General features: G+C 36.2%; 1 protein-coding gene across 6 annotated transcripts in view; it reads left to right on the top strand.

Moving 5' to 3' along the window:
- The window catches only part of PPP2R3A (protein phosphatase 2 regulatory subunit B''alpha), a 223,965-nt gene that overhangs the window by 186,354 nt on the left and 11,617 nt on the right, over positions 1 to 25,994 (top strand). For all 6 annotated transcript variants that reach the window (XM_025291381.3, XM_025291375.3, XM_025291369.3 and 3 more), the window contains 3 exons: positions 7,769 to 7,944; positions 8,438 to 8,556; positions 10,951 to 11,057. In XM_025291381.3, the coding sequence (XP_025147166.2) occupies positions 7,769 to 7,944; positions 8,438 to 8,556; positions 10,951 to 11,057 (402 nt within the window). The remainder of the gene's footprint in view (positions 1 to 7,768; positions 7,945 to 8,437; positions 8,557 to 10,950; positions 11,058 to 25,994) is intronic.

Genomic DNA, 25,994 nt, shown 5'->3' with positions numbered 1-25,994 from the left:
TCAAAATACAAAGGGTGGCTGAATGGATTAAAGCAACAAGACCCATTTATATGCTACATACCCAGGCTTCAGATCTAAAGACATACACATAATCAAAGTGAAGGGATAGAAAAAGATATTTCATGCAAATGCAAATGAAAAGAAACTTGTAGTAGCAATACTATCAGGCAAAACAGACCTGAAAGCAAAGACGTTACAATTGACACAACAGAAATACAAAGGATCATAAAAGATTACTACAAACAATTATTTGCCAACAAAATAAACAGCCTAGAAGAAATGGGTAGTTCCCAGAGACATGCAACTTTCCAAAAGTGAATCAGGAAAAATAGAAAATCTGGACAGACAGATGACCAATAATGAAACAGAATTAGAAATTTTGAAAAGCCTCCCAACAAACAAGCCCAGGACCAGACAACAGGTAAATTCAACAAACTTAAGGAAGAGTTAATACATACCCTTCTCAAACTATTCCAAAAAATTGAAGAGGAAGGAACTATTCTAAATTCATTCTCTGAAGCCAGCATTATGCTGATACGAAAACCAGATAAAGACACTACAAAAAAATTACAGGCCATTATAATGCAAAAATTCTAAACAACATATTAGACGGATATCAACTGTATAGTAAAAGAACCATTCACCATTATCAAGTGTATTCCACAGATGCAAGGATGGTTCTATATACATAAATAAATCAACATGATATATTACATTAACAATGTAAAGAATAAAAACCGCATGATCATTTGAATGAATGCAGAAAAATGTTTGACAAAATGCAATATCCATTTTTTATAAAAACTCTCAATAAAGTGGGTATACAGGAAACATGTATCAACATAATAAGAGCTGTGTATGACAAACCGGTGGCTCAGAAAATACTTAAACAATGAAAAGCCAAATGCTTTTCCTTTAAGATCAGGAACAAGGAAAAGTGTCTACTTGACATTCTATTCAAAATAGTATCAGGAGTCCTAGTGACAGCAGTCACACAAGAAAGAGAAATAAAAGGCATCCACATTGTAAACGAAGCAGTAAAACTGTCCCTATTTGCAGATGACATGAAATAAAGTCCCTCTTATGTGGTCAGTTAATATACAACCATTCACTGGAATGGGTGAATTTAACTCAGATGATCATTATATCTACTACTGTGGGCAAGAATCCCTTAGAAGAACTGGAGTAGCCCTCATAGTCAACAGAAGACTCCGAAATGCAGTTCTTGGGTGCAGTCTCAAAAATGACAAAATGATCTGTTTGTTTCCAAGGCAAACCATTCCATATCATGGTAATCCAAGTCTGTGCCCTGACCAGTAATGCTGACAAGCTGAAGTTGAATGGTTCTATGAAGACCTACAAGACCTTCTAGAACTAACATCCAAAAAAGATGCCCTTTTCATTACAGGGGACTGGAATGCAAAAGTAGGAACTCAAGAGATACCTGAAGTAACAGGCAAATTTGGCCTTGGCGTACAAAAAGAAGCAGGGCAAAGACTAACAGCGTTTTGCCAAGAGAATGCACTGGTCATAGCAAACACCTTCTTCCAACAAAACAAAAGGAGATTCTACACATGGACATCACCAGATGGTCAATACTAAAATCAGATTGATTATATTCTTTGCAACCAAAGATGGAGAAGCTCGATACAGTCAGCAAACACAAGACCAGGAGCTGACTGTGGCTCAGACCATGAACTCCTTATTGCCAAATTCAGACTTAAATTGAAGAAAATAGGGAAAACCACTAGACCATTCAGGTATGACCTAAATCAAATCCCTTATGATGATACAGTGGAAGTGACAAATAGATTCAAGGGATTAAATCTGATAGAATGCCTGAAGAACCATGGATGGAGGCTCATGATTGTACAGGAGGCAGTGATCAAGACCATCCCCAAGAAAAAGTAATGCAAAAAGGCAAAATGGTTGTCTGGGGAGGCCTTACAAATAGCTAAGAAAAGAAGGTAAAGGCAAAGGAGAAAAGGAAAGATATACCCATTTGAATGCAGCATTTCATGAATAGCAAGGAGAGATAAGAAAGCCTTCTTCAGTGATCAATGCAAAGAAAGAGAGGAAAAGAATAGAATGGGAAAGACTAGAGATCTCTTCATGAAAATTAGACCTAGGGAACATTTCACGCAAAGATCGGCACAATAAAGGACAGAAACGGTATGGACCTAACAGAAGCAGAAGCTATGAGGAAGAGGAGGCAAGAATACACAGAAGAACTGTACAAAAAAGATCTTCATGACCCAGATAATCACGATGGTATGATCACTGACCTAGAGCCAGACATCCTGGAATATGAAGTCAAGTGGGCCTTAGGAAGCATAACTAGGAACAAAGCTAGTGGAGGTGATGGAATTCCAGCTGAGCTATTTCAAATCCTAAAGATGATGCTGTGAAAGTGCTGCACTCAATATGCCAGCAAATCGGGAAAACTCAGCAGTGGCCACAGGACTGGAAAAGGTCAGTTGCCATCCAGTCCTAAAGAAAGGCAGTGGAAAAGAATATTCAAGCACATTTTCAAGCAAAAAAACACAATGTTCAAGCACAATTGCACTCATCTCACACACTACCAAGGGAATGCTCAAAGTTCTCCAATCCAGGCTTCAACAATATGTGAACTGTGAACTTCCAGATGTTCAAGCTGGATTTAGAAAAGGCAGAGGAACCAGAGATCAAACTGCCAACATCCACTGGATCATCGAAAAAGCACAAGAGTTCCAGTAAAACATCTACTTCTGCTTTATTGACTATACCAAAGCCTTTGATTATGTGCATCACAACAGACTGTGGAAAATTCTTCAAGAGGTGCAAATACCAGACCACCTTACCTGCCTCCTGAGAAATCTGTATGCAGGTTAAGAAGCAACACTTAGAACTGGACATGGAACAACAGACTGGTTCCAAATCAGGAAAGGAGTACATCATGGCTGTATGTTGTCACCCTGCTTATTTAACTTATATGCAGAGTACATCATGCGAAATGCTGGGCTGGATGAACCACAAGCTGGAGAAACACAATGTGGAGAAGCTCCACATTGTTGGGAGAAACATCAATAACCTCAGATATGCAGATGACACCACCCTTACAGCAGAAAGTGAAGAACTAAAGAGCCTCTTGATGAAAGTGAAAGAGGAGAGTGAAAAAGTTGGCTTAAAACTCACCATTCAGAAAACTAAGATCATGCCATCTGGTCCCATCCTTTCATGGCAAATAGATGGAGAAACAATGGAAACAGTGACAGACTTTATTTTGGGGAGCTCCAAAATCATTGCAGATGGTGACTGAAGCCATGAAATGAAAAGACGCTTGCTCCTTGGGAGAAAAGCTATGACTAACCTAGACAGCATATTAAAAAGCAGAGACATTACTTTGCCAACAAAGGTCCATCTAGTCAAAGCTATGGTTTTTCCAGTAGTCATGTATGGATGTGAGAGTTGGACTGTAAAGAATGCTGAGTGCCGAAGAACTGACACTTCTGTGATGTTGGAGAAGACTCTTGAGAATCCCTTGGACTGCACGGAGATCCAGCCAGTCAATCCTAAAGGAAACCAGTCCTGAATATTCATTGGAAGAACTGATGCTGAAGCTGAAACTCCAGTACTTTGGTCACCTGATACGAAGAACTGACTCATTGGAAAAGACCCTGATGCTGGGAAAGATTGAAGGCAGGAGGAAAAGTGGACAACAGAGGGTGAGATGGTTGGATGGCATCAATGACTCGCTGTACATGAGTTTAAGCAAACTCCAGGAGTTGATGATGGACAGGGAAGCCTGGCATGCTGCAGTCCATGGGGTTCAGAGTCGTACACAACTGAGCGACTGAACTGAACTGAATGTACACAATGGAGCCAAGAATATACAATAGGTAAAAGACCGTGTCTTCAGTAAATGATACTGGGAAACTTGACAGCTTCATGCAAAAGAATGAAAGTGGATCACTCTCTATGCCATATACAAAATAGAAACTCAAAAAGGATTGAAGACTTAAATGTGAGATCTGAAACCATAAAAAAAAAAACTCCTAGAAGAAAACATTGGCTGTATACTCTTTAAAATTAGACTTAACAGTATTTTTTTTAATCTGTCTCCTCAGGCAAGAGCAGGGAAAATAAAAAATAAGACTATATCAGTTTTAAAGGTTTTACACAACAAAGGAAACCATCAACAAACATAAAGGCAATTTACTGAATAGGAGGAAATACTTGTAGATGATCTATCTACAAGGATTAATATCTAAAATATTTTTTTTAAAAACTTACATAACTCAGTATCAAAAAATCCAACCTGATTTTAAAATGAGCAAAAAGCCTGAATAAATGCTTTTTCAGGAAAGACATAGAGATGGCCAACAGACACATAAAAGGCCTTCAGCATCACTAATCAGTGTAGCACAAACACTAACCACAGTCAGCTGTCCTCACGCCTCTCAGGAGGCCTGTTAGCAAACACACAGCAAGTGACAAGTGCTGGCAAGGATGTGGAGAAAAGGGGACCTGTATGCTGGCGAGAATGTAAATTGGTGCAACCACTATGGAACAGTGTAGACGTTCCTCAAAAATTTTAAAATAGAACTGCCATATGATCCAGTAATTTCACTTCTGGGTATTTACCCAAAGAAAATAAAAATGTTATTTTTAAAAGATATGTGCTTTCCAACATTCACTGCAGCATTATTCACAAGACCCAACATATGGAAGTAACCTAAGTATTCATCAATAGGTAAGTGGATAAAGGTGATGTCACACACACACACACACACAATGGAATTTTACTTAGCCATAAAAAAAGAAGGAAAGCTTGACATTTGAAACAACAGGAATGGACTCTAAGGGTATTATGCTAAGTGAAATAGGTCTGACAGAGAAAGACAAATACTATATGATTTCATTTATATGTGGAATTTAAAAATCAAACTAAACAGAACACCAGTAGAACACAGTAGAGGTCACCAGAGGGTAAACGGGTGGTTGGGTGAAATAGACGAAGGGAATTAAGAGGTACAGACTTCCAGGTATAAAATAAATAAGGCACAGGGGTGTAATATATAGCATAGGGAATATAGTCAATAATATAGTAATAACTTTGGTAACAAATGGTTACTAGACTTATTATGACCAATTCATAATGTATCCAAATGTCAAATCTCTATGTTGTACACCTGAAATTAATATATTACATGTCAACTAGGCTTCAGTTTTTTAAAAGGAAGGAAAAAAGCTAGATTTGAGGGTAGTTGTCTCAGTTGCAGGTCTTAAAAGTTGGGTTCACAACATGGGATTCAAACTCTTTGCTCCTTGAGGAAAAGCTCTGGATTTCCAGTTTCTCCTAATTGTGGGTCAGTGTGCTGGGGTTTACAGCAAGACTGTGTCTTAGCATCTCCTATCCACTAAATATGAGTTTTTTCTCATTTTTTCCAATAATATAGAAATCACTCAGCTAGTTTTTAGGGTTTTTTTCAGAAGAAATTGGTCCATATGTAGCTATATAGGTGCGTCCATGGGAGAAGGCAAGTTCCCATTTGACCATCTTGAACCAGAACTCTGAAACCAGTCTCTTGAAGAGATACCTGAACTCCCTTGTTCGTTAAGCATTATATGAAATCAAGCTAAATCTCTCTCACAGAATGGATAGATAAATAAAATGTGGTATATGTATACACACACAATGGAATCTTATTCAGCCTTCAAAAAAGGAGGAAATCCTGTCATTTTAGAATGGTGGTTACCAGGGGCAGGGGGTGTGAGGGAAAAAGGAGATGCTGACCCAATGTACAAAGTTGCAGCTATACAGGATGAATAAATATAGAGATCAAATGTACAATATAATCACTATACATTTAATATAATATTGTTTTAAATGCTGAAAATTCACTTAAGAGGGTAGATTTCAGGTCCTCTACATCCCTACTATCCTGCAAAATAGTAATATTGTGGGGGAGATGCTATGTTAAGTAGCTTTACTGTAGTCATTGTTTCACTGTCTATATCACATTATTTTGTTATATATCTTAAATACATACAATTTTTACTTTAAATATGTTTTTTTTTAATTTTTTAAGTAAAATTAACCACAGTAAGATGGAGAAGGAAATGGCAACCCACTCCAGTATTCTTGCCTGGAGAATCCCAGGGATGGGGGAGCCTGGTGGGCTGCCATCTATGGGGTCACACAGAGTTGGACACAACTGAAGCGACTTAGCAGTAGCAGCAGTAGCAACCACAGTAAGCAAGTAAAAAGAAACACAGGATTAATTTTACTTACATCTCTTATTTAATACCATATATCTAAAATATTTTTCCCGTATGTAATCAGTAGAAAACTATTGATAAGATGTTTTACTGTTTTTTTCTTACAAAGTCTTCAAAATCTGTATTTGCACTTAAAGACATCCCAGGGATTTTCCTGGTGGTCCAGTGGCTAAGATTCTGCATTCCCAATGCAGGGGGACCGGGTTCAGTCCCGGTCAGGGAACTAGATCCCACATGCTGCAACTAATATCCGGCACAGCCAAATAAATAAATAAAAATTAACAGAAAACAAATTTATTAAAAACAAAAAAAGAGATATCTCAAATTGGGTTATCCACATATGGCTAGTGGTCACCATATTGGACCATGCTGATTTGAATAACAAGAGTTCCAGAAAGAGAGTGGATAAGGGGAAAGAGAAGCAGAGAAGAAACAAAACAATTTTAAGAAAATGTCCAAGAATTTAAGAATACTAGTTTCCAAACTGAGGAGGCTCTGAGCCCAGCAAAAGTGAATTCGATCCAGACCAAGGCACTTCATCAGTTTTATTTTAAAACACCAGGAACTCAGAAACCTCTGAAGGCAACAAACAAGTTGCAGTCAAAGGATCAGTGGCTTTAGACTTCTCAACAACAATGGATAAATGGAGGACAATGAGTCAGTGCCTTTAAAATTCTGAAGGAAAGAACCATCAAGCCATAACTGTATAAATACCAACCACATTAGGGGGTAGATAAAGGGTATTTTCAATGATCTAACATCTAAAAAATGTACCTGCTATGTTCCCTTGTTTAGGAAGATACTGAAGAATGTGTTATACCAAACAAGGAAGCAAACCAAGAATGAGGAAAATGTGAGATATAAGAAACAGGAGAAAGGTGAAGGGAATCCCTAGGGTGAAACTGTAAATCAGGCCTAGAGATCAACCAGCCCAGATTGGAGTAGGTTAGAGGGAACTGAAAACGATTTCAAGGAAATGAAATTGCTAGAATACCCAATGGGGCTGATTATGGACATAGAAAGCTGGCAGAAGCCTTTGAATTAGTTAAATTAGTAACATGTACTATATCTCAAAACTAAACAAATAAAAGAGATAAAAGGAAAATATAAAGTTATAAACTCTGAATGTTGAGTAATTTATCTATGCTGAGGTTAGAAAGGGCATGTGGGTAAGGTGGAATGAGTAGCAAAAGAGCTGAAACCTCATCTTTCATAGTGCAAAAGTAAACCACAGTCCTTAAATCAGAAATACAAGAAAGGAACAATATAGACATCTTAACTGAAATGTAAAGATAAAAACCAAAATAAGCAAGTATTGAAAATGCTTGGATCTGGGGAAGAGAAAATTTAAAAAGATGACTGCCATTTTTTCTAATAAATTTTGTAAAACTATGTCTAAGTCTAAAGTATACTCATATATAACTTTTAAAAGAAACAAGCAGTAATAAATCTGAGTGAATAAAAGAGCTTTAACAGGCCATTGCTAATGAGTATCCTTACCCCCTAGCATTGAGTACTGGTTCCGCTGTATGGATGTGGATGGGGATGGAGTGCTCTCCATGTACGAGCTGGAATACTTCTACGAGGAGCAGTGTGAACGGATGGAAGCCATGGGCATTGAGCCCTTGCCATTCCATGATTTGTTGTGCCAGATGCTTGACCTGGTAAAGCCAGCCAGTGATGGTAAGACTGAATAAAGAGCCAAGTTGCATTGTCCATCTACGTAACAGAGTGGGGGTTGTAATCCTGGATTGTTCTAAATTATTTAACTTCCCAGTCTTCCATACAGGCTTGCTAAATACAGAAATATTTAAGTTTCTCCTTTATTGTTGGCATAGAACTAACAATGGCAAATTCAGAAAGCAGATTAGTGGTAGCCAGTTGGGGGGGATTGCAGAGGGGAGGGGAGTGAGACTGTTTGATGGGTACAGTTTCCTTTGGAGGTGAAGGAAATGCCACGGAATGTGATAGTGGTGATGCTTGTGCAACAGTGTGAATGCGTGAAAAACCATTAGAATGGTTAAAATGGTGAATTTTATGTGAACTTTACCTCAAGAAACATCAAATTTTTATAATCAAGTAAGCATATGCATATATCCTTTAAACTTCAGTAAAAGTTTTTTTTTTTTCACTTCGAAAAAAGCCTTTGAAATTTACCAGATTTGTTCTTACACAGGCAAAATAACTCTACGAGACCTGAAGAGATGCAGAATGGCTCACATCTTTTATGACACTTTCTTTAATCTGGAGAAATACTTAGACCATGAACAGAGAGATCCCTTTGCAGTCCAGAAGGTACCAGTATAGTTTTAACTTCTTTGAGGGATCCAATATCAGGGGTTCTATGCTTCAGATAAAAGTGGCCTCTGTCTGCAGGAATTTTGGTATTTAAAAAGGCTAACATTTAAAATATTTCATAACATACTGAAAAGAAAGAATAAAGGACTCAGAGCCTATCTCTTCACACAGCTAATCTTCAAGTGTAGGTAATAACCTGCATCTGCCTTTCATTGAATGAATTGTGTTTTGTGTACTTCCATATACATAGAAACTGGTTACAGAAAATTTTGAAATAATTGTCTTTCTCACTTTCAAAACTACATCAATAGATACATCTCTGTTACAGAGTATATACTGGTCTTGATTTAACTGTACCATTCAATTTCGGGATAGCATGGTAATGAAAACTAGATGCCCTCAAAGATAGACAACCTTCAGATAAATTTAACACTTTTTCAAGCAGTAATGATGACTGTACATGACATCAGTTTGAAGTCATTCTACAGCTGAAGAGCCGTGAACTGCCTTCCCTATACACAAAAACCTGTGGACTCTCAGAAAACCCACATCCAGGAAAAAACCAAACAAATAAAAAGCAGAATATTCCTGTTAAAAGAGTAAAAACTATATTGATGGAAAAGAACTGATTGAGTACATACACTACAGGAAACTTCCTCAGTCTTTTATCTTCCATATGTTGCATAACTGTTTGACCTAAATATTAATAGTTAAGAATACAAGGACCAGCTTCTAAAAACAAATACTCTGCACCAGAACTTGGAGCATATCAAGGTACATTATCACTAGCCTAAAGTCAGTATTATATTTCACTGAGTTTAAAATGTCCCATTATTTTATATACCTTTAAGCAAGAAAAAGCAATTATAAATCTAAGATGCATAGCAATTTCAGATATGTTTAAAAGATGGGGTGAAGTTCTTCAAATGGATTACAGTAATTAACACATGATATAGTCAGTATTAAGGTACTTATGTTCTTCTAGCATTACTAACTTTACATCCTAGGGCAATGTTAACCCAATTTCATTATGGAAAAACATCATTTTACCTAGAACATATAATCTAAGATGCAGTCTGTATTGTAGAAGGAAAAGAAAATATATACTTTCTTCCCCCTTCGTTTTTTTATTTGTATTACAAATTTTACTTTAAATTTTCCTCTTTTTTCTGAGAGGTAGTAATTATCAACATTGTAGTCTTCAAAGAATGCTATTAGTAAGTTCTCAGTAAATTCCAGGTACTGTGTTGAAGAGACACTGGGGGTTATATAGAGATAACTCAGTATATAAAAAGAACGGGTGTATAGAGATGACAAAGGCAGGAGAACAAAAGGTGGCAGCCCGGCCCACATAGTACAATGAAGGAAATGACTAGGGGGAGAAGGGCTGCTTCTAAGAAGGTAACTCAGATGGCAAGGTATCCAAGCTGGCTGTGAAGGAAGCAATAAAAATTCACTAGAGGAAGGGATGGTATATTTCAGGTTAAGTTTAAGCTGCTCAGTTGTGTCTGACTCTTTGTGACGCCATGGACTGTAGCCTCTGTCCATGGAATTCTCCAGGCAAGAATAGTGGACTGGTATATGGCTGATTCAAGTTGAGGTTTGACAGAAAACAACAAAATTCTGTAAAGCAATTATCCTTCAAATAAAAAATAAATTAAAAAAAAAAAAAAAAGAATACTGGAGTAGGTTGCCATTTCTTTCTCCAGAGGATTTTCCCAACCTAGAGGTCGAACCCAGGTTGCCTGCATTGCAGACAGATTCATTACCATGTGAGCCACCGGGGAAGCCACATTTCAGGTGGGCATATGCAAACCACAGGTCACTCCAGATCGCTGCTTTGCCAAGTGCGAGAGGAGAAGGGGCTAGAGAAAAGTCTCTGATTATAAGGCTGAAGAATCTAGACCCAAACAGTCCAGCTGATGGAGAGTACTTAATAATTTTGTGATTCAAGGTGTAGAAAATCAGTTTAGGAGTGTGACTTTAGTACCTCTTTTAATGTTTAGAGCTTCCCTGATAGCTCAGTTGGTAAAGAATCAGCCTGTAATGCAGGAAACCCCTATTCAATTCCTGGGTTGGGAAGATCCACTGGAGAAGAGAGAGGCTACCCACTCCAGTATTCTTGGACTTCCCTGGTGGCTCAGCTGGTAAAGAATTCACCTGCAATGTGGGAGACCTGGGTTCAATCCCTGGGTTGGGAAGATCCCCTGGAGAAGAGAAAGGCTACCCATTCCAGTATTCTTGCCTGGAGAATTCCATGAACTGTATAGTCCATGGGGTCAAATAAAACATTTTTCACATAGGTTTTTTCAGGATGTAAAAATTTGTGATGACCTATCTCCAATATTTGTTTTTGATTCTGTTTCCTGTGGCCATCCCCTTCCCAATCAGGATGTTGAGAATGACAGTCCTGAGCCCTCCGACTGGGACAGGTTTGCTGCTGAAGAGTATGAGACCCTTGTAGCAGAGGAGTCTGCCCAAGCACAGTTCCAGGAAGGGTGAGTAAGTTTCCCTGTGTCTTTTTTAACAGGGGTAACCACATTAGGATCACCTTTAAAAAAAATCAAGATTTTTGTCATATCATAAAAATGAATGATTTTAACCCAATTTTAGTTGAGTGAATATTCCCCCGGCAGTATTCTCTTCCCTTCACTGATTTTATGAAAAGTCTTCTCATGTGCCATTTCCTTTAAAGAAGTTGTACCTTCCACTGAAAATGGAGATCACTGTGCAGTCATACTGCTCTGTTAGGGATGTTAGTAAACCCTATAAACACAGGAGAACTGAAGCTCTTTTAAATAATAAAGACCATTATGATCATCAAAACAAACCTTTATCAGACATGGTTTTGTGCATTCAACTCTGAATAAGAAGTTAACTTCTACAAAGGGACCATGGTAAGAAATTAAATTATCCAAGACTTTTACTACTTAGAACATTTCAGTAACTGTACTTTGTTGGCTGTTTTCACCTTCTAGTGATTTCTTTAGTAGTTCCTTTATAGTCACTGTTTCTGTAAGGCTCTCAGTCAATCCTCATTATTAATGTAATACTTTTTTGAATAGGCAGTATACTCATTTAATATTCAAATTAAAGAATAATAAGTTTCCTGCTACTCAGTTCTCCCCGGAAGCAACCACTATTATCACTTCATGTGCCTTTCCAAGCATGCTCCATCCTGTTCCCTCCCATTCTCACACACTCTCTCTTTATACATATGTATATGTGTATGAAAGCAAATACACATATACATTTGTGTATGTATGTATGTCTTACATATGGTAGCATACTATTTGGTTCTCCACTTTTTCTCTTACACATATGGTAGCATACTATTTGGTTCTCCACTTTTTCCACACTTTTTATACAGTTTCTGTTACATAAGATAAGTTCTGGAGACCTGCTGTACAACACAGTATCTATAGTTAAAATATGGTATTGTGCGGTTTAAAATATATTAAGAAGATAGATCTTACGTTAAGTGTTCCTACAAAAGAAAAAAAAAAGAACACAAGGAAATGTCTGGAAGTAATGGATATATTTAGTGCCTGGAGTGTAGTAATGATATGACAGATATATGCATATTCCAAAATCATCAAGATATATTCACTAAGTGTGTCCAGTTTTTTGTATCAAACTTCAACAAATCTAAAAACAGTAACAACAAAGCTTGGGAGAACATCATGGTGAGCTAAATACTTGTATTTTATGATCATTGAGGTATAAATGAGGCAGCATAAATATCTGGGGATCCCTGAGTGTATGAAAAAATTAATAAAAGAAGAACTGAAGATTGGAAGAAAAACAAATCAATAAATTGGCGATTATTCCATAAATATATTCAGTGAATGTGCTAAGTTTTTTATAACTGCATAATATTCCACTGTATAGTTACACCATTATCTTAGATTCCTCTGTTCACAGACATTATAGTGAAAATAGTGAAATATTAAGAGATATAAGGTTGTAGTGAATAATCTTTTATATATTTCATCTTATACATCTGTGGGATAAATTTCTAGGATGTAGCTAACAGATAGGGCTTCCCAGGTGGCACAGTGGTAAAGAATCTTCCTGCCAGTACAGGAGACACAAGAGGTGCGGGTTTGATTCCTGGGTTGGGAAGATCTCCTGGAGTAGGAAATGGCAACCCGCTCCAGTGTTCTTGCCTGGAAACTTACATGAACAGAGGAGCCTGGCAGGCTACAATCCATGGGGTTGCAAAGAGTGTGACACAACTGAGCGCGCGCACACACACACACACACACACACACACACACACACACACAGCAAACAGATAGCAAACTTACAAATACATAGGAGGATTTTAGAGAAGCCAATACGAAATGACACAGATACCCAGAATTAGCAATGGTGGGGAGCCATGTCACCCCTAGGCCTAAAAGGACCAGGAGATGACAACATCATCAAAACCCAAAGGAGCAGCTCTATTCACAGGCATGACTTAATTCTTTGTCAGTGAGTTTCATTAGTTAGGAACTGGGGTAAGCTTACTGCTCTTATGAAGCAATATCACTTCTGTCAAGAACATGTGCAGATGTTTATAAGAGTGAAACCCAGAGACAATCTAAGTAATAAGATTAATAAAATTATCATACATATACACAGTTCAATCCCATTTAACCATTAAAAAATCATTTTGTGGGTGTATAATTATTGACCATCAAGGAAAAAATAGGAATATGAAAAAAGGCCTTAAAAGATCTAGTGAAACAGAAAGAACAAAATAAAGTTATCAGAAAGAAAATTAGGTATATGTAAGGAAAACAAAAGGGATCTAACTTATACATACTAGACAATAGAACAAATGAAGTAGAAAAAAAATTCAAAGATAATAAAAAGTTTTTTTGAAATGAAGACCTGAGTCTGAAAGGTCAGAAGTCACACCGTATGTTAATGACTGGCCCCACAAATGTGTGGTGAAGTTAACAGAATTCAAAGATTATTTGGGGGACTTTTTCAGCTTTTTAAAAATGTACGTCACCAGGTAAGAGGGGAAAAAATATCAACCTTGCCTCACAGACTGCCACAGTAAAAATGAATACCGGAAAAGATCATGAAGCAATATTTATAACACTCTCAGAGAAAGAAATTCTATACCCTAAAGTTTTATACTAACCTAAGATGACATTCAAGCATGAGAACGCAAATGGGAATTTTCTAAAAACTGAAAGGAATAAAGCACCCATGAGCTCTTGTTTAAAAAGGGCATAATCATAAAACAGAGATGAGCCAAAATAAGGATCCCAGAAATGGAGTGACCATGGTGGAAAAGAAATAACAGTGAGTGTTCAGTCCATTTAAACATAAAAGATAGGGTCAGAACATAGAATTCTGGAAAAAATAATATAACTCAAAGTGGGATGTAGAGTGGAGGAAGAAACGTGTGTGTAAGTTTCATTAGCAGGTCCTCAATGGCTCCCCTCTAAAGCTGGTAAGTCAAGTTGAGGTTTAAGACTATTAATTAAAGTAAACACTTGAAAAACCAAAGCCAATCTCTAAATATTCTAATTCAATCAGAAAACATGTGTGCACAAAAAAGAAAAACACACACCATGCAGCATAAAGATGACAGAACTAAAATAAATACTTGTTGATCAGTGAACGTAAGTGAAACAAACTCACTTATAAAAATAAAACAATTCCATTATAGAATGGTAACAAAAGCTGAATTTAAAAAGACTAAACAGTGACCTCCCTGGTGGTCCAGTGGTTAACACTCCACAATCCCAGTGCCAGGGGCCTGGGTTCAATTCCTGGTCTGGGAACTAGATCCTGCATGCTGCAACTAAGAGCCACTGTGCCACAACTGAAAATAAAAAAGATCCTGCAACTACAGATCCCACGTGCTGCAACTAAGACCCATAGCAGCCAAATAGACTTAAAAAAAAAAAAAAAAACAACTAACCACCCCCAAAAAGCTGTCCTGATAACATCAAATTTTTGGAGCAGAAACTCCAAAAGGAAAGGAGAATTTGAAACCTGTTATTTGCATCCATAGGAAATTATTCCCTGAAAATATTTTTGTGGTGTATTGTCCAGAGACTATTTACAAAATATATATTAGGCCACAAACAAAACCTCAGTAGACTTCCCAAAAGTATTACAATAATATAGAGTAGCTTCTCATTTCAAGGTGGTAAACAAAGCATCCTGTAGTTTTCAGTCTCTCATGCCATATAAAAATAAGAAATACAGAGCATCACCTGAAGTAAGAAGAGAAGCTTTCAGTGGACTAACAGGACAGCAGATGGAATCAGATTGAAGAGGGAGCCAGAGCTTAGGTTCTCTGCCAGAAGATGAGAAAGATAATTGCCACAGATAAGGGAGCAGTACTTAAAGATGATCCATACCTTAATATGACTGAAAACAAGAGCAAAAGGGAGGTTCAATCCAGGTAGGTTGAACCCTATACATCCCATCCTACTCTTAAAGGAAAGACAAAAGCAGTAAAAATGGAATCTTGGAGCAGCATGGCCCCGTTCAGTTCAGCCACTCAGTTATGTCCGACCCTTTTCAACCCCAGGGACTGCAGCACGCAAGGCTTCCCTGTCCATCACCAACTCCCAGAGCTTGCTCAAACTCATGTCCATTGAGTTGGTGATGCCATCCAACCATCTTATCCTCTATTGTCCCCTTCTCCTCCTGCCTTCAATCTTTCCCAGCATCAGGGTCTTTTCCAGTGAGTCTTCTCATCAGGTGGCCAAAGTATGAGAGTTTCAGCTTTAGCATCATTCCTTCCAAAGAAATCCCAGGGCTGATCTCCTTCAGAATGGACTGGTTGGATCTCCTTACAGTCCAAGGGACTCTCAAGAGTCTTCTCCAACACCACAGTTCAAAAGCATCAATTCTTTGGTGCTCAGCTATCTTTATGGTCCAACTCTCACATCCATACATGACTACTGGAAAAATCATAGCTTTGACTGTACACACCTTTGTTGGCAAAGTAATGTCTCTGCTTTTCAATATGCTGTCTAGGTTGGTTATAGCTTTTCTTCCAAGAAGCAAGCGTCTTTTAATTTCATGGCTGCAGTCACCATCTGCAAAGATTTTGGAGCCCAAGAAAATAAAGTCTGTCACTCTCTCCATTGTTTCCCCATCTATTTGCCATTAAGTGATGGGACCGGATGCCATGATCTTCATTTTTTGAATGTTGAGTTTTAAGCCAACTTTTTCACTCTCCTCTTTTACTTTCATCAAGAGACTCTTTAGTTACTCTTGGCTTTCTGCCGTAAGAGTGGTGTCATCTGCATATCTGAGGTTATTGATATTTCTCCTGGACACATCTGAAAAGTACGTCAAGGCTGTATATTGTCACCCTGTTTATTTAACTTATATGCAGAGTACATCATGCAAAATCCCAGGCTGAAGCACAAGCTGGAATCAAGATTGCCAGAAGTATCAATAACCTCAGACATGCATGGCCCATCCGTCCCCCGTTCTCATGTAAAGTACCAGCAGGTCCACACTGCTCTCTCCTGAGCAGCCAGTGCAGGGCCAACAGTACACGGTAAAGGAGACAAATACCACCCAACAAAATACTCAGCAAATGAAAGAACTTTTAACCCTGGACTCACTACAGCAATCAGAACTAGACATCAAGATGGGTATATTTACTATTTGCTTTTATTGGCTCCACTGTGTGGCATGCAGGATCTTAGTTCCCCAGCCAGGGATCAAACTCATGCCCCCTGCAGTGGAAGCGCAGAGTCTCAACTACTAGACCACCAGAGAAGTCTGTCTATTTTTAGACAGATAAAATTTTAAATGAAAGAAAACACAATCATTGGGTGATGTGATAACAGAATGGACACATCTGAAAAAATTTTTATCTATAATATTGATTGTAATACAGGAGTAAGAAATTCTTGTAGAAACCAGTAGAAATAATAGCCAGATAATTCCCAGAATTTTAGCTATTAAAACAAATAAAAATATAAACAGAAACAGAAGTCAGCTAATTTTTTCTGGCCAGGTAATAAATATTTTAGGCTTCGCAATCTCTGTCACAATTACTTGGCTCTGCCACTGTGTTGGGAAAGTAGCCCTAATATGTAAGCAAATGAATGTGGCTGTGTTCCAATAAAATTTTTAACAGACACTAAGATACTAAGTTCAGATCATTTTAACGTCATGAAGTATTCTTCGATTTTTTTTTTTTTTTTTTGAAATTTAAAAAGGTAAAACAATTCATGGGCTATTATACCAAAACAGGTGGTGAGACAGATTTGGACCACAGATTGCAGTTTCCCAATTCCTGTACTAGAGTGAAATCTCAGTACATAAAAAGATAGAACTGGAAAGCTACTAGAGAGAAAAAAAAAATGCCCATAATATAAACATAAAAAGAAACAGCATTTATTTAAAAATTACTTTGAACCTTGAATTCTGTTCCTATTTAAATGTAAAGGACAGATGAAAACATTTTTAGACATCAAGAGATGCAAAAATGTTTACCACCCACAGACAATCTTTGAAAGAAATATTAAAGGGTTTTCTTCAGCAACAAGGTAAATATATCCTAGAGGAATAGTGGGATACAAGAAACAACAAAATTAGCAAAATTTATCCTTAGAATTTGGAGAAGGCAATGGCACCCCACTCCAGTACTCTTGCCTGGAAAATCCCATGGATGGAGGAACCTGTTAGGCTGCAATCCATGGGGTCGCTAAGAGTCGGACACGACTGAGCGACTTCACTTTCACTTTTCACTTTCATGTATTGGAGAAGGAAATGGCAACCCGCTCCAGTGTTCTTGCCTGGAGAATCCCAGGGACGGGGGAGCCTGGTGGGCTGCCGTCTATGGGGTCACACAGAGTCGGACACGACTGAAGTGACTTAGCATAGCATAGCATCCTTAGAATTTTTATAGATACCATTAACAGATAGTAAAAGGTCAGGGTGAATCTTTATTAAAATGGAGAGTACAGACACTGATAAATTTATATTTTTATAATGATAACTATACAGTTAAAATTTCTGTTAAATTTTTTAAGGAAAATCACTAAAAGTAAATATTAAATGGAAAACTTTCTAATCATTTTCAGAAAAAGACAGTAGACTATTTAACTGGAAAAAAAATCTGTATATAGAAAACTCAGTCTACTAAAAGACAAGTGTGTTTAACCAGTATTCTTTTGGTAAGAAGTGACTTTAACTCACATTGGCATAAAGGAAAAGCAAAGCCTTAGCAAAAAAGAAATTGTGGGCTCAAAGAACTGAAAAGTCCGGAGCTAGTACTGACTTCAGAGACTTAGATTGTCTCTCTTTAACCTCTTAGGTAATGCTTTTCTTTCATTCTTTCACTCTTCAGCAAGTTTTTAGTATGTGGTGGCAAAATGATAGCTTTACATTCAAATAAAAGAGCAAGTCCCTTCCCACCAGATTCTACAAAAGCCCAGGACTTGTTTGGCTGTAATTGGCTTATTTTGGGTCTAGTCCCTGAACCAGCTCTAGAAGGAGTCAGACCTAGAAATTAGCTTGGACAGAAGTTCAAGTTCATCCAAACCACATGTTTTCTCAAGGAAAATTTGGGAAATTTGAACATGACGGTCAAAAAAGGGGAAACACATGCTGATAAAGGAATAGCAGATGTTCACTACAGTATAAAGGAGACAAAAAGACAAAGACAGTACAAAATAAATAGACAAAATAAGTCCAGATATAGTATGAATCACAAAACTCAGAAGGGATTAAAAATCCAACTGTACACTATTCTTTAGATTCATACCTAACACAGAGGCAACAGTAAAATAAACAGTAAATAAGAGGAAATCAGGTACAGTAATGTTTATGAGACAAGTAGAATTGAAAGCTTTAAAAGAAACATCAGTATTTCAGCAGTTGGCCGTGAAAACAAGTCACCAACTTTATGCAATACAAAAAGCAAATCTGATAGAAATACAAAAGAAAACTTGACAATCCCGTAGTCATATAAAACCCAACAAATCAAATAGGACAAAAAATGCATAATATAGAATTAGTAAACATTCATGGGGTACTCAGAAATTTGGTACCGACAGATATGGAGCCATCGCAATGCAGCGCCTACTTATTAAGGCATGAAGGATATCACATTTTTAAAAACTACTAACATATAGGCCATATTTGTTACTTATGAAATTAGCAACAACAACAAAAACACACATATCTGGAAAGTTAAAAAAATTTTTTGAAAAATTAAATATATCTTAAAATAACTGTTAAGCTACAGAGAAGATCAAAAAACCAATTACAGGTTTTTTTTTTAGAACCAGGCAATAAAAGCATTATATTTATTAAAATATGTGGGATATAAACACGGGAGAAAGAAATAAATTAGGCTGTCATCTCAATATGCATGAAAAAGGATGACAAAATAGACCCAAATAAAGTACATGAAAAGAAGTTAAACAACTGTATTTCAAACAAAAAATAAATCTTTTAATTTATACATACACAACCAGAAAGCATACTGTGCCAAGCACCATTCTGAATATTTTAATTCATTTTAATTGCAAAACTCGTATCTTGTAGATGCTTTATCCCTGTTTTACAGATATAAAAACTGAAATACAGATTAACTTGTCAAATCTACCAACATGTGTAAAAGAATACATCATAAGTAAGTTGATTTTATCCCAAGAGTGCAAGTGGTTCAACTTTACAAAATCTGTCATTAACAGATTAAAGGAGAAAGAAAAGAAAAGAAAAGATAGACTGATTCTTTGAAGGCATGTGATAAAATATATTTTCTAATTTGGAAAAAATGAAACTAAGCAAACTTAAAAAGAACACCTCCTTAATGGGTAAAGGGTATTAATCCCATACCCCAGAAATAACTAGCTAAAAATATAATAGGGAGAAAATCCTATTTGTGATAGCAACAAAAAAAGTTACTTGAAAATATATATGACTAAAATATAAAATTTCACTAAAAATTACAAAGATCATTCTCCATGTTAAAATTGTATATAATCCCCCCAAATATGTTATAGAACTTGATCAACTAATTCTCAAACTCATATTGAACAATAAATACAAAAGAACTGAAGTGAGTTCTGAAAAGAATCATAGGTATGTTAGGGCACAGGGGATGCATAATCCAAAGCTATAGTAATTAAACTCCTTATAGGATCCATGCCAAAACTGAAGATTTATGTACCAATGTAGTATATGATACTGTGTCAAGAAGTCTAGTCAGTAAAATGTTGACTCTCTGCAGACTGAAAAAAGTACATATTAAGCTAATACCTGAATGTAAATAAATACTTTAAAAGCAAAAAAATGATGGGAGAATTTATAAGGGAATTATAGATTTCAGTATATTTTAAAAGTGACAAATTCTGTATCACAATCAAAAGGCATAGGGTTGAATCATCAATAATGTTCTTTCATTATTGGAATCTTCAAAATCAATAGTTAAGAACATGACTATTAACCAATTCTAAAACATCAAAAGATAGAAATTTCACCAGGAAATAACAATGAAAATTCCCACTTCACCAAAAGGTAAAATGTAGTAGCCAGATATAACTATTTTAAATGCTATTTTTACCTAACAACAGCCTCAAAATACATAAAACAAAAATTGTCAAACAATTCAACAATTAATAGTTGAAGATTTCAACACTTCTCTTACAGTAGTTGATGCTAGTAGAGACAATCACTAAAGACACAGAAGACTTGAACAACACAGTCAGTGTATTTGATCTAACCAGCATATATACTCTACAAAACAGTAGCAAAATATACATTTTTCTCAAATGCACATGGAACTTCCTCGGGAAAGACCGTATGTTAGGTGAAAAAAAAAAGATTCAATAAATTCAAATAAAGTATGTTATCTGATCATAATAGGATAAAGTTTCAGATTAATAACAGAAGGAAATCTAGGAACCCCAAAATGTTTAGAGATTAACACATTTCTAAAGACACATGGGTCAAAGGAGACACTGCAGGGAAATTTGATGTTGTCCTGAAACAAATGAAAATAAAAGATGATATGAAAATCCATGTGTGGGGTGCAATTAAAGCAGTGCTTAGAGGAATATTTATGACCCAGAAAGTTCTAACATCAGTAAGATAAGCTTCCATCTTAAGCTAACAAGTAAGAACCAATCAGACCCAAAAGAAGTAGGAAGAAGGATATAATAAAGATCAGAGTAGAAATCCATGAAATAGAAAATAGGAAAATACTGTGAAAGAATTCATGAAATCAAAAGTTGTTTCTTTGAAAATATTTTAAAACAGAAAGCTTTAGAAAAAGAGAGAAAGGAATAAATTAAAATCAGGATAAAGAAGGATACATCACTATAGATACTATAGAACATACTTATAAAGGAGTATTATGAACAGCTTTATCTCAGTAAGTTTCACATCTTAGATGACATGGGACAAAATCATCTAAAAACTCAAATTACCAAAATCAACTCAAATAAATTTAATTATATCTATTAAAAAAAGAAAACAGCTCAAGAAGAAATGGAAAATCAGGATAGGCCATATCAAGACACTAAATAAGTTATTAAGTTCTCCCCAAAAGAAAAGTCTAGGTCCAAATGGTTCATATATTTAAGGGAAAAAAATAATACCAATCTTTCATTAATATTTTCAGAAAATAATAGGAGGGAATACTTCAAAACTAATTTTAGAAAGCTGGTATTACCCTGATACCAAAGCCAGACAAAGATACCAATATCCCTTATGAAATCAATATAAAACTTTTTACAAAATATTAAAAGTATCAAATCCAGCAACATATAAAAAAGATTATACACTATAAGTAGGTTTACCCCAGGAATGGAAGGCCATCTTAACATCTGAAAATCTATTAATATAATAAACCATATTAATACAACACAAGACAAAAAGCACATGATCATTTCCATAGACACAAAAAAAGCCATTTGACAAAATCCAGCATCCATTCAAAATCTCTCTTACCCAAGTAAGGATAGAAAGGAACTTTCTTAACCTGATGGAAGACATCTATAATTACATTATTTACATTATACTTATGGTGAAAAACTGAATGCCTTCCCATTAAGATCCAGAGCAAGGAAAATAGGCTTCTGTTCCTCCCCATTTCTAATCAACATTGTAACTGAGGGTCCTATCCTGTGCATTAAGACAAGGAAAAAAAAAAAAAAAACCATTAAAAGTATTCAGACTGCAAAGAAAGTAATCTATCCCTAGGTTATATATACTTTAAGTAGAAAATATGAAGAAATCCGCATAAAAGCTACCAGAACTAATAAATTCATTAGCAAGGTCTCAGCTTCCCTGGTGGCTCAGATGGTAAAGAATTTGCCTGAAATGTGGGAGACATGGGTTCGATCCCTGGGTCGGGAAGATCCCCTGGAGAAGGGAATGGCAACCAATCCCAGTACTCTTGCCTGGAGAATTCCAAGGGCAGAGGAGCCTGGTGGGCTACAGTCCATGAGGTCGCAGAGAGTCGAACACGGCTGAGCAACTAACACTTTCATTTTTCTTCAGAATACAAAATCAGAATATAAAAGTCAGTTGTATTTCCATGTACTAGTAATGAACAATCAAATAGAGAAATACAAATAGAAATAATTATTCACAACAGCATCAAAAAGAAAAATACTTAGGAATAAATATAACAAAAGAACACTTATATATGTATAATAAATGTAACAAAAGAACACACAAATATAACAAAAGAACATACTTGCACACTGAAAACTGCAAAATAGTGTTGAGAAAAATTAAGGAAGATCCAGATAATATTATAATAGAAAGCTCAGTATTTTTAAAATGTCAGTTCTCCCCAAATTGATCTAAAGATTTAACCCACTCCCTATTCCCTACAGGCTTTCGTTAAAACTGGCAAACTGATCCTAAAATTTATATGGAAACGCAAAATACCTAGAATAGCCAAACACTTTTTTAAAAGAACAAAGTTGAAGAACTTAGGCTACCTGATTTCAAAACTTTTTAGAAAGCAAACAACCATCAAGGCACTGTAGAATTGATAAGTATGTGTGTGTTAGTCACTCAGTCATGTTTAATTCTTTGTGACCTCCACGGACTGTAGCCCACCAGGCTCCTCTGTGGAATTCTCCAGGCAAGAATACTGGAGTCTATAGCCATTCCCTTCTCCAGGGGATCTTCCCAACCCAGGGATCAAACCTGGATCTCCTCCTGCATTGCAGGCAGTTTCTTTACCATCTAAGCCATGAGGGAAGTCCCAGAATTTTAAGTATGCACAACCAATGAAACACTCTAGAAATAGACACTCATACATACGACCAATTAATTTTCAACCAAAGGAGAAAGGGTAGTCTTTTCAGAAATGAACCTGAAATAATTGGACGTCCTTCTGCAAAAAAAAAAAAGAAAGAAAGAAAACCTCAATCCATATCTCACACCATATACTTATGTATACTTATTTTTATAAGTATCTCAAATTCCCTGGTTGTCTACTGAGATCCTTCGAGCTGCACAGTGCAGCCAAAATAATAATAATGATCTCAATAAATACAAGAGTTGAAATCCTAAAGTTTTTAGAATAAAACACAGGAGAAAATCTTTGTGACCCTGAGTTATGCAAGAGCAATAAAATATTGATACATTGGACTTCTTTCAAAATTAAAAAATAGTGCTCTTCAAAGACACCACTAAGAAAATGAAAAAGACACACTGGGGGGAAATATTTCCACAACATCCTGTTAAGGACTCCATCCAGAATATATAAAGAACTTACAACTCACTAATAAAAAAGGCAACCTAATTTTTTAAATGGACAAAAATTTGGTTAAACAATAACTAAATTAGAGGTTCCAACAGCAAATAGATATATGAAAAGATGCTCTATATCACTAGTCATTAGGAAAATGTAAATTAAAACCACAATGAGATACATACACAGCCACTAGAACAACTAAAACCACCAGTTGGCAATGATGTGAAGAAGCTGGAGCCCTCATATATTGGATTGATGTGTATGTAAAATTATGTAGCCTCTTTGGAAATGTCTGGCAGTTTCTTAAAAAGTTAAACAAACATTTGTCATATGAATCAGCAATTCCACTCCTAGGAATCTACCCAAGAAAAATGTTCACCCAAAGACTTGTACATGAATGTTTATAGCCGCACTATTCATAGTAGCCCCAAAGTAAAAATAATCCAGATATCCACTAAACTGGTAGATTAATAACCAAAATACAGTATATTCATATAATGGAATGCTCTTCAGCAACAGAAAGAATGAACTATTGACTAACACAACATGGATGAATTGTAAGTGAAGTGGAAGAAGCTAGACAAAAATATATTCCAATCTTGTATGATTCCATTTATGGAAAATTCTAGAAAATGCATTCTAATCTATAATGACAACAAATCAGTGGTTACCTTGGTAAGGCAAAAGTAATTATAAAGGGGCAGGAGAAAACTTTCATGGGAGGGATGGATATTTTCATGATCTCGATATGATGTTTTATAGATGTATACAAAAGTCAGAACTTACTAATCGTACACTTTAAATATAAGCAATTTATTCTGTCAGTTATACCTCAATAAACAAAAGAACTATTAATACATGCAGCAACACAGATGAATCCAAAAAAATACCATTTTACATGAAAGAAGCCAGACACCAAAGACTACATAATTCCATTATATGAAATTTCTAGAAAAGGCAAAATTATAGAGCCATGAAACAGATCAGTGGTTGCCTAGGTTCCAGGAAAAAGTAGAAAATGAATACAAACAAGCACAGGGAGAGGAGGGGCAGATGGAGAGATGAAAGTGTTCTAAATTTAAATTGTGGTATTGATTGCACAATTGTAAAAATTTACTGTGTGTCCTCAGTCAGTTCAGTCATGTCCAACTTTTTGCGACCCCATGGACTGTAGCCTGCCAGGCTTCTCTGTCCATGGGATTCTCCAGGCAAGAACACTGCAGTGAGTTCCACTTAAGATGAGTGAATTCTGTGATATGTAAACTAAACTGAAAATTTTTGTAAAAAGCAAGCACCGAAAAAAGTTGAGATTAACTGGCAGGAATTTTTTAAAAGACAATATTAATTCAATAAATGTTTGCATTCCTTCTATACACTAAGCATTATTGGATATTGATGAACGCAGCATCCCTGCCTTAGCAGGAGAAACAGACAGATGCAATTAAAGTGTCTTTACTGCTCTCTCACAGAAGCAACACACTGTAGTTAACAGATATTGCTGGTAGAAACAAATTGGCCCAACCTCCCTGGAAATTAATTTGACAATATGCTGCAGAAGCCTGAATTCATACCCTTTAACTCCCAATCCTGGGCATCTACTGTAAATAATCAGAGGTTTAGATAGAACTCTTCTAACTAAATTGTAAAATTAAAAAATTCAAAACAACACAAATGTACAATAATAGAATGGTTAAGTAAGTCATGGTATTAATATCTGTGTCATTTTATGCAGACATCTAAACTACGTGTTGCACAAAAACATAACACGGAGAAATCAAGTTTACAAAATTGTGATATAATCCCAGTATTACAAATGTATATCTATATATACATGAGCTAAATGGTAAGACTCCAAAATATTAAGTGATTAACTCTGAGCTGTAGAATTGCAAGTAATTTGGCTTTTTATTCTGTTCTATAATGTTTGTATAATGAACATGTACTATTTCTAAATAGGAAAAGTTATTTTTCTCCTTTATCTGCTTACGTAGGTAATATGTATTGACTACAGAAGAGTAGAAATAAAGATAAAAATCTTCACCTAAAATCGACCACCCAGAGATAGCCTGACATCATTTAGGAGTATGCTTCTAGATACTTCTTTGCAAATATTAATAGATAAGTAATTTGTTTTACAAAAATGGAATTTGATATAACATACTGTTTTGTAACCTGCTTTAGAGGAAGGAGAAAAGAGATAGCAGATCTAAACACTTAGAAGTTTATTAGTCTAAAGAGACAAGAAAATGATGGCAGCTAAAGAGATTTATTATGTGTCAAGTAAAAAAATTCTTTGAGCTGTGGTAGCGCTCAAAGAAGGTCCCAGTGTGTGTGTGGAGGGGAGACAGAGGAGAAAAAGGGATGCAGACAGAAATACAGGTGAGGAGGGGTCACGAGAGGAGATGCAGAGACCAGCTGTAGTGAAATTCGACCGGTGCATATGAGAGGCTTCTGCTGGACACCCCTCTTCTCATGTTATGGGAGATAAGATAAGGCCTGCACAGAGCCCATGTGGGTGATGAGGTCTCAGGGAGAGAGGGGAAGCCTTAACAGCTGCAGCCTGTAGAGCAAGCACTGGAATGTCACAAGAAAAGAAAGGCCTGTTACAGTTAATAACTGACTGACACAGTTCAAAAGCAAGGCCAGATCCAGAATTCCAAGGGTATGTTGGGCTTCATCTCAGAAGGAATTACAAATAAGTCAGGGTGAGTTTGTCAAACAGAAA

The sequence above is a fragment of the Bubalus bubalis genome, chromosome 1, assembly GCF_019923935.1.
Source record: "Bubalus bubalis isolate 160015118507 breed Murrah chromosome 1, NDDB_SH_1, whole genome shotgun sequence".
NCBI lineage: Eukaryota > Metazoa > Chordata > Mammalia > Artiodactyla > Bovidae > Bubalus > Bubalus bubalis.
The sequence above is the reverse complement of the archived record's forward strand: the minus strand, read 5'-3'. Positions and strand labels throughout refer to the sequence as shown.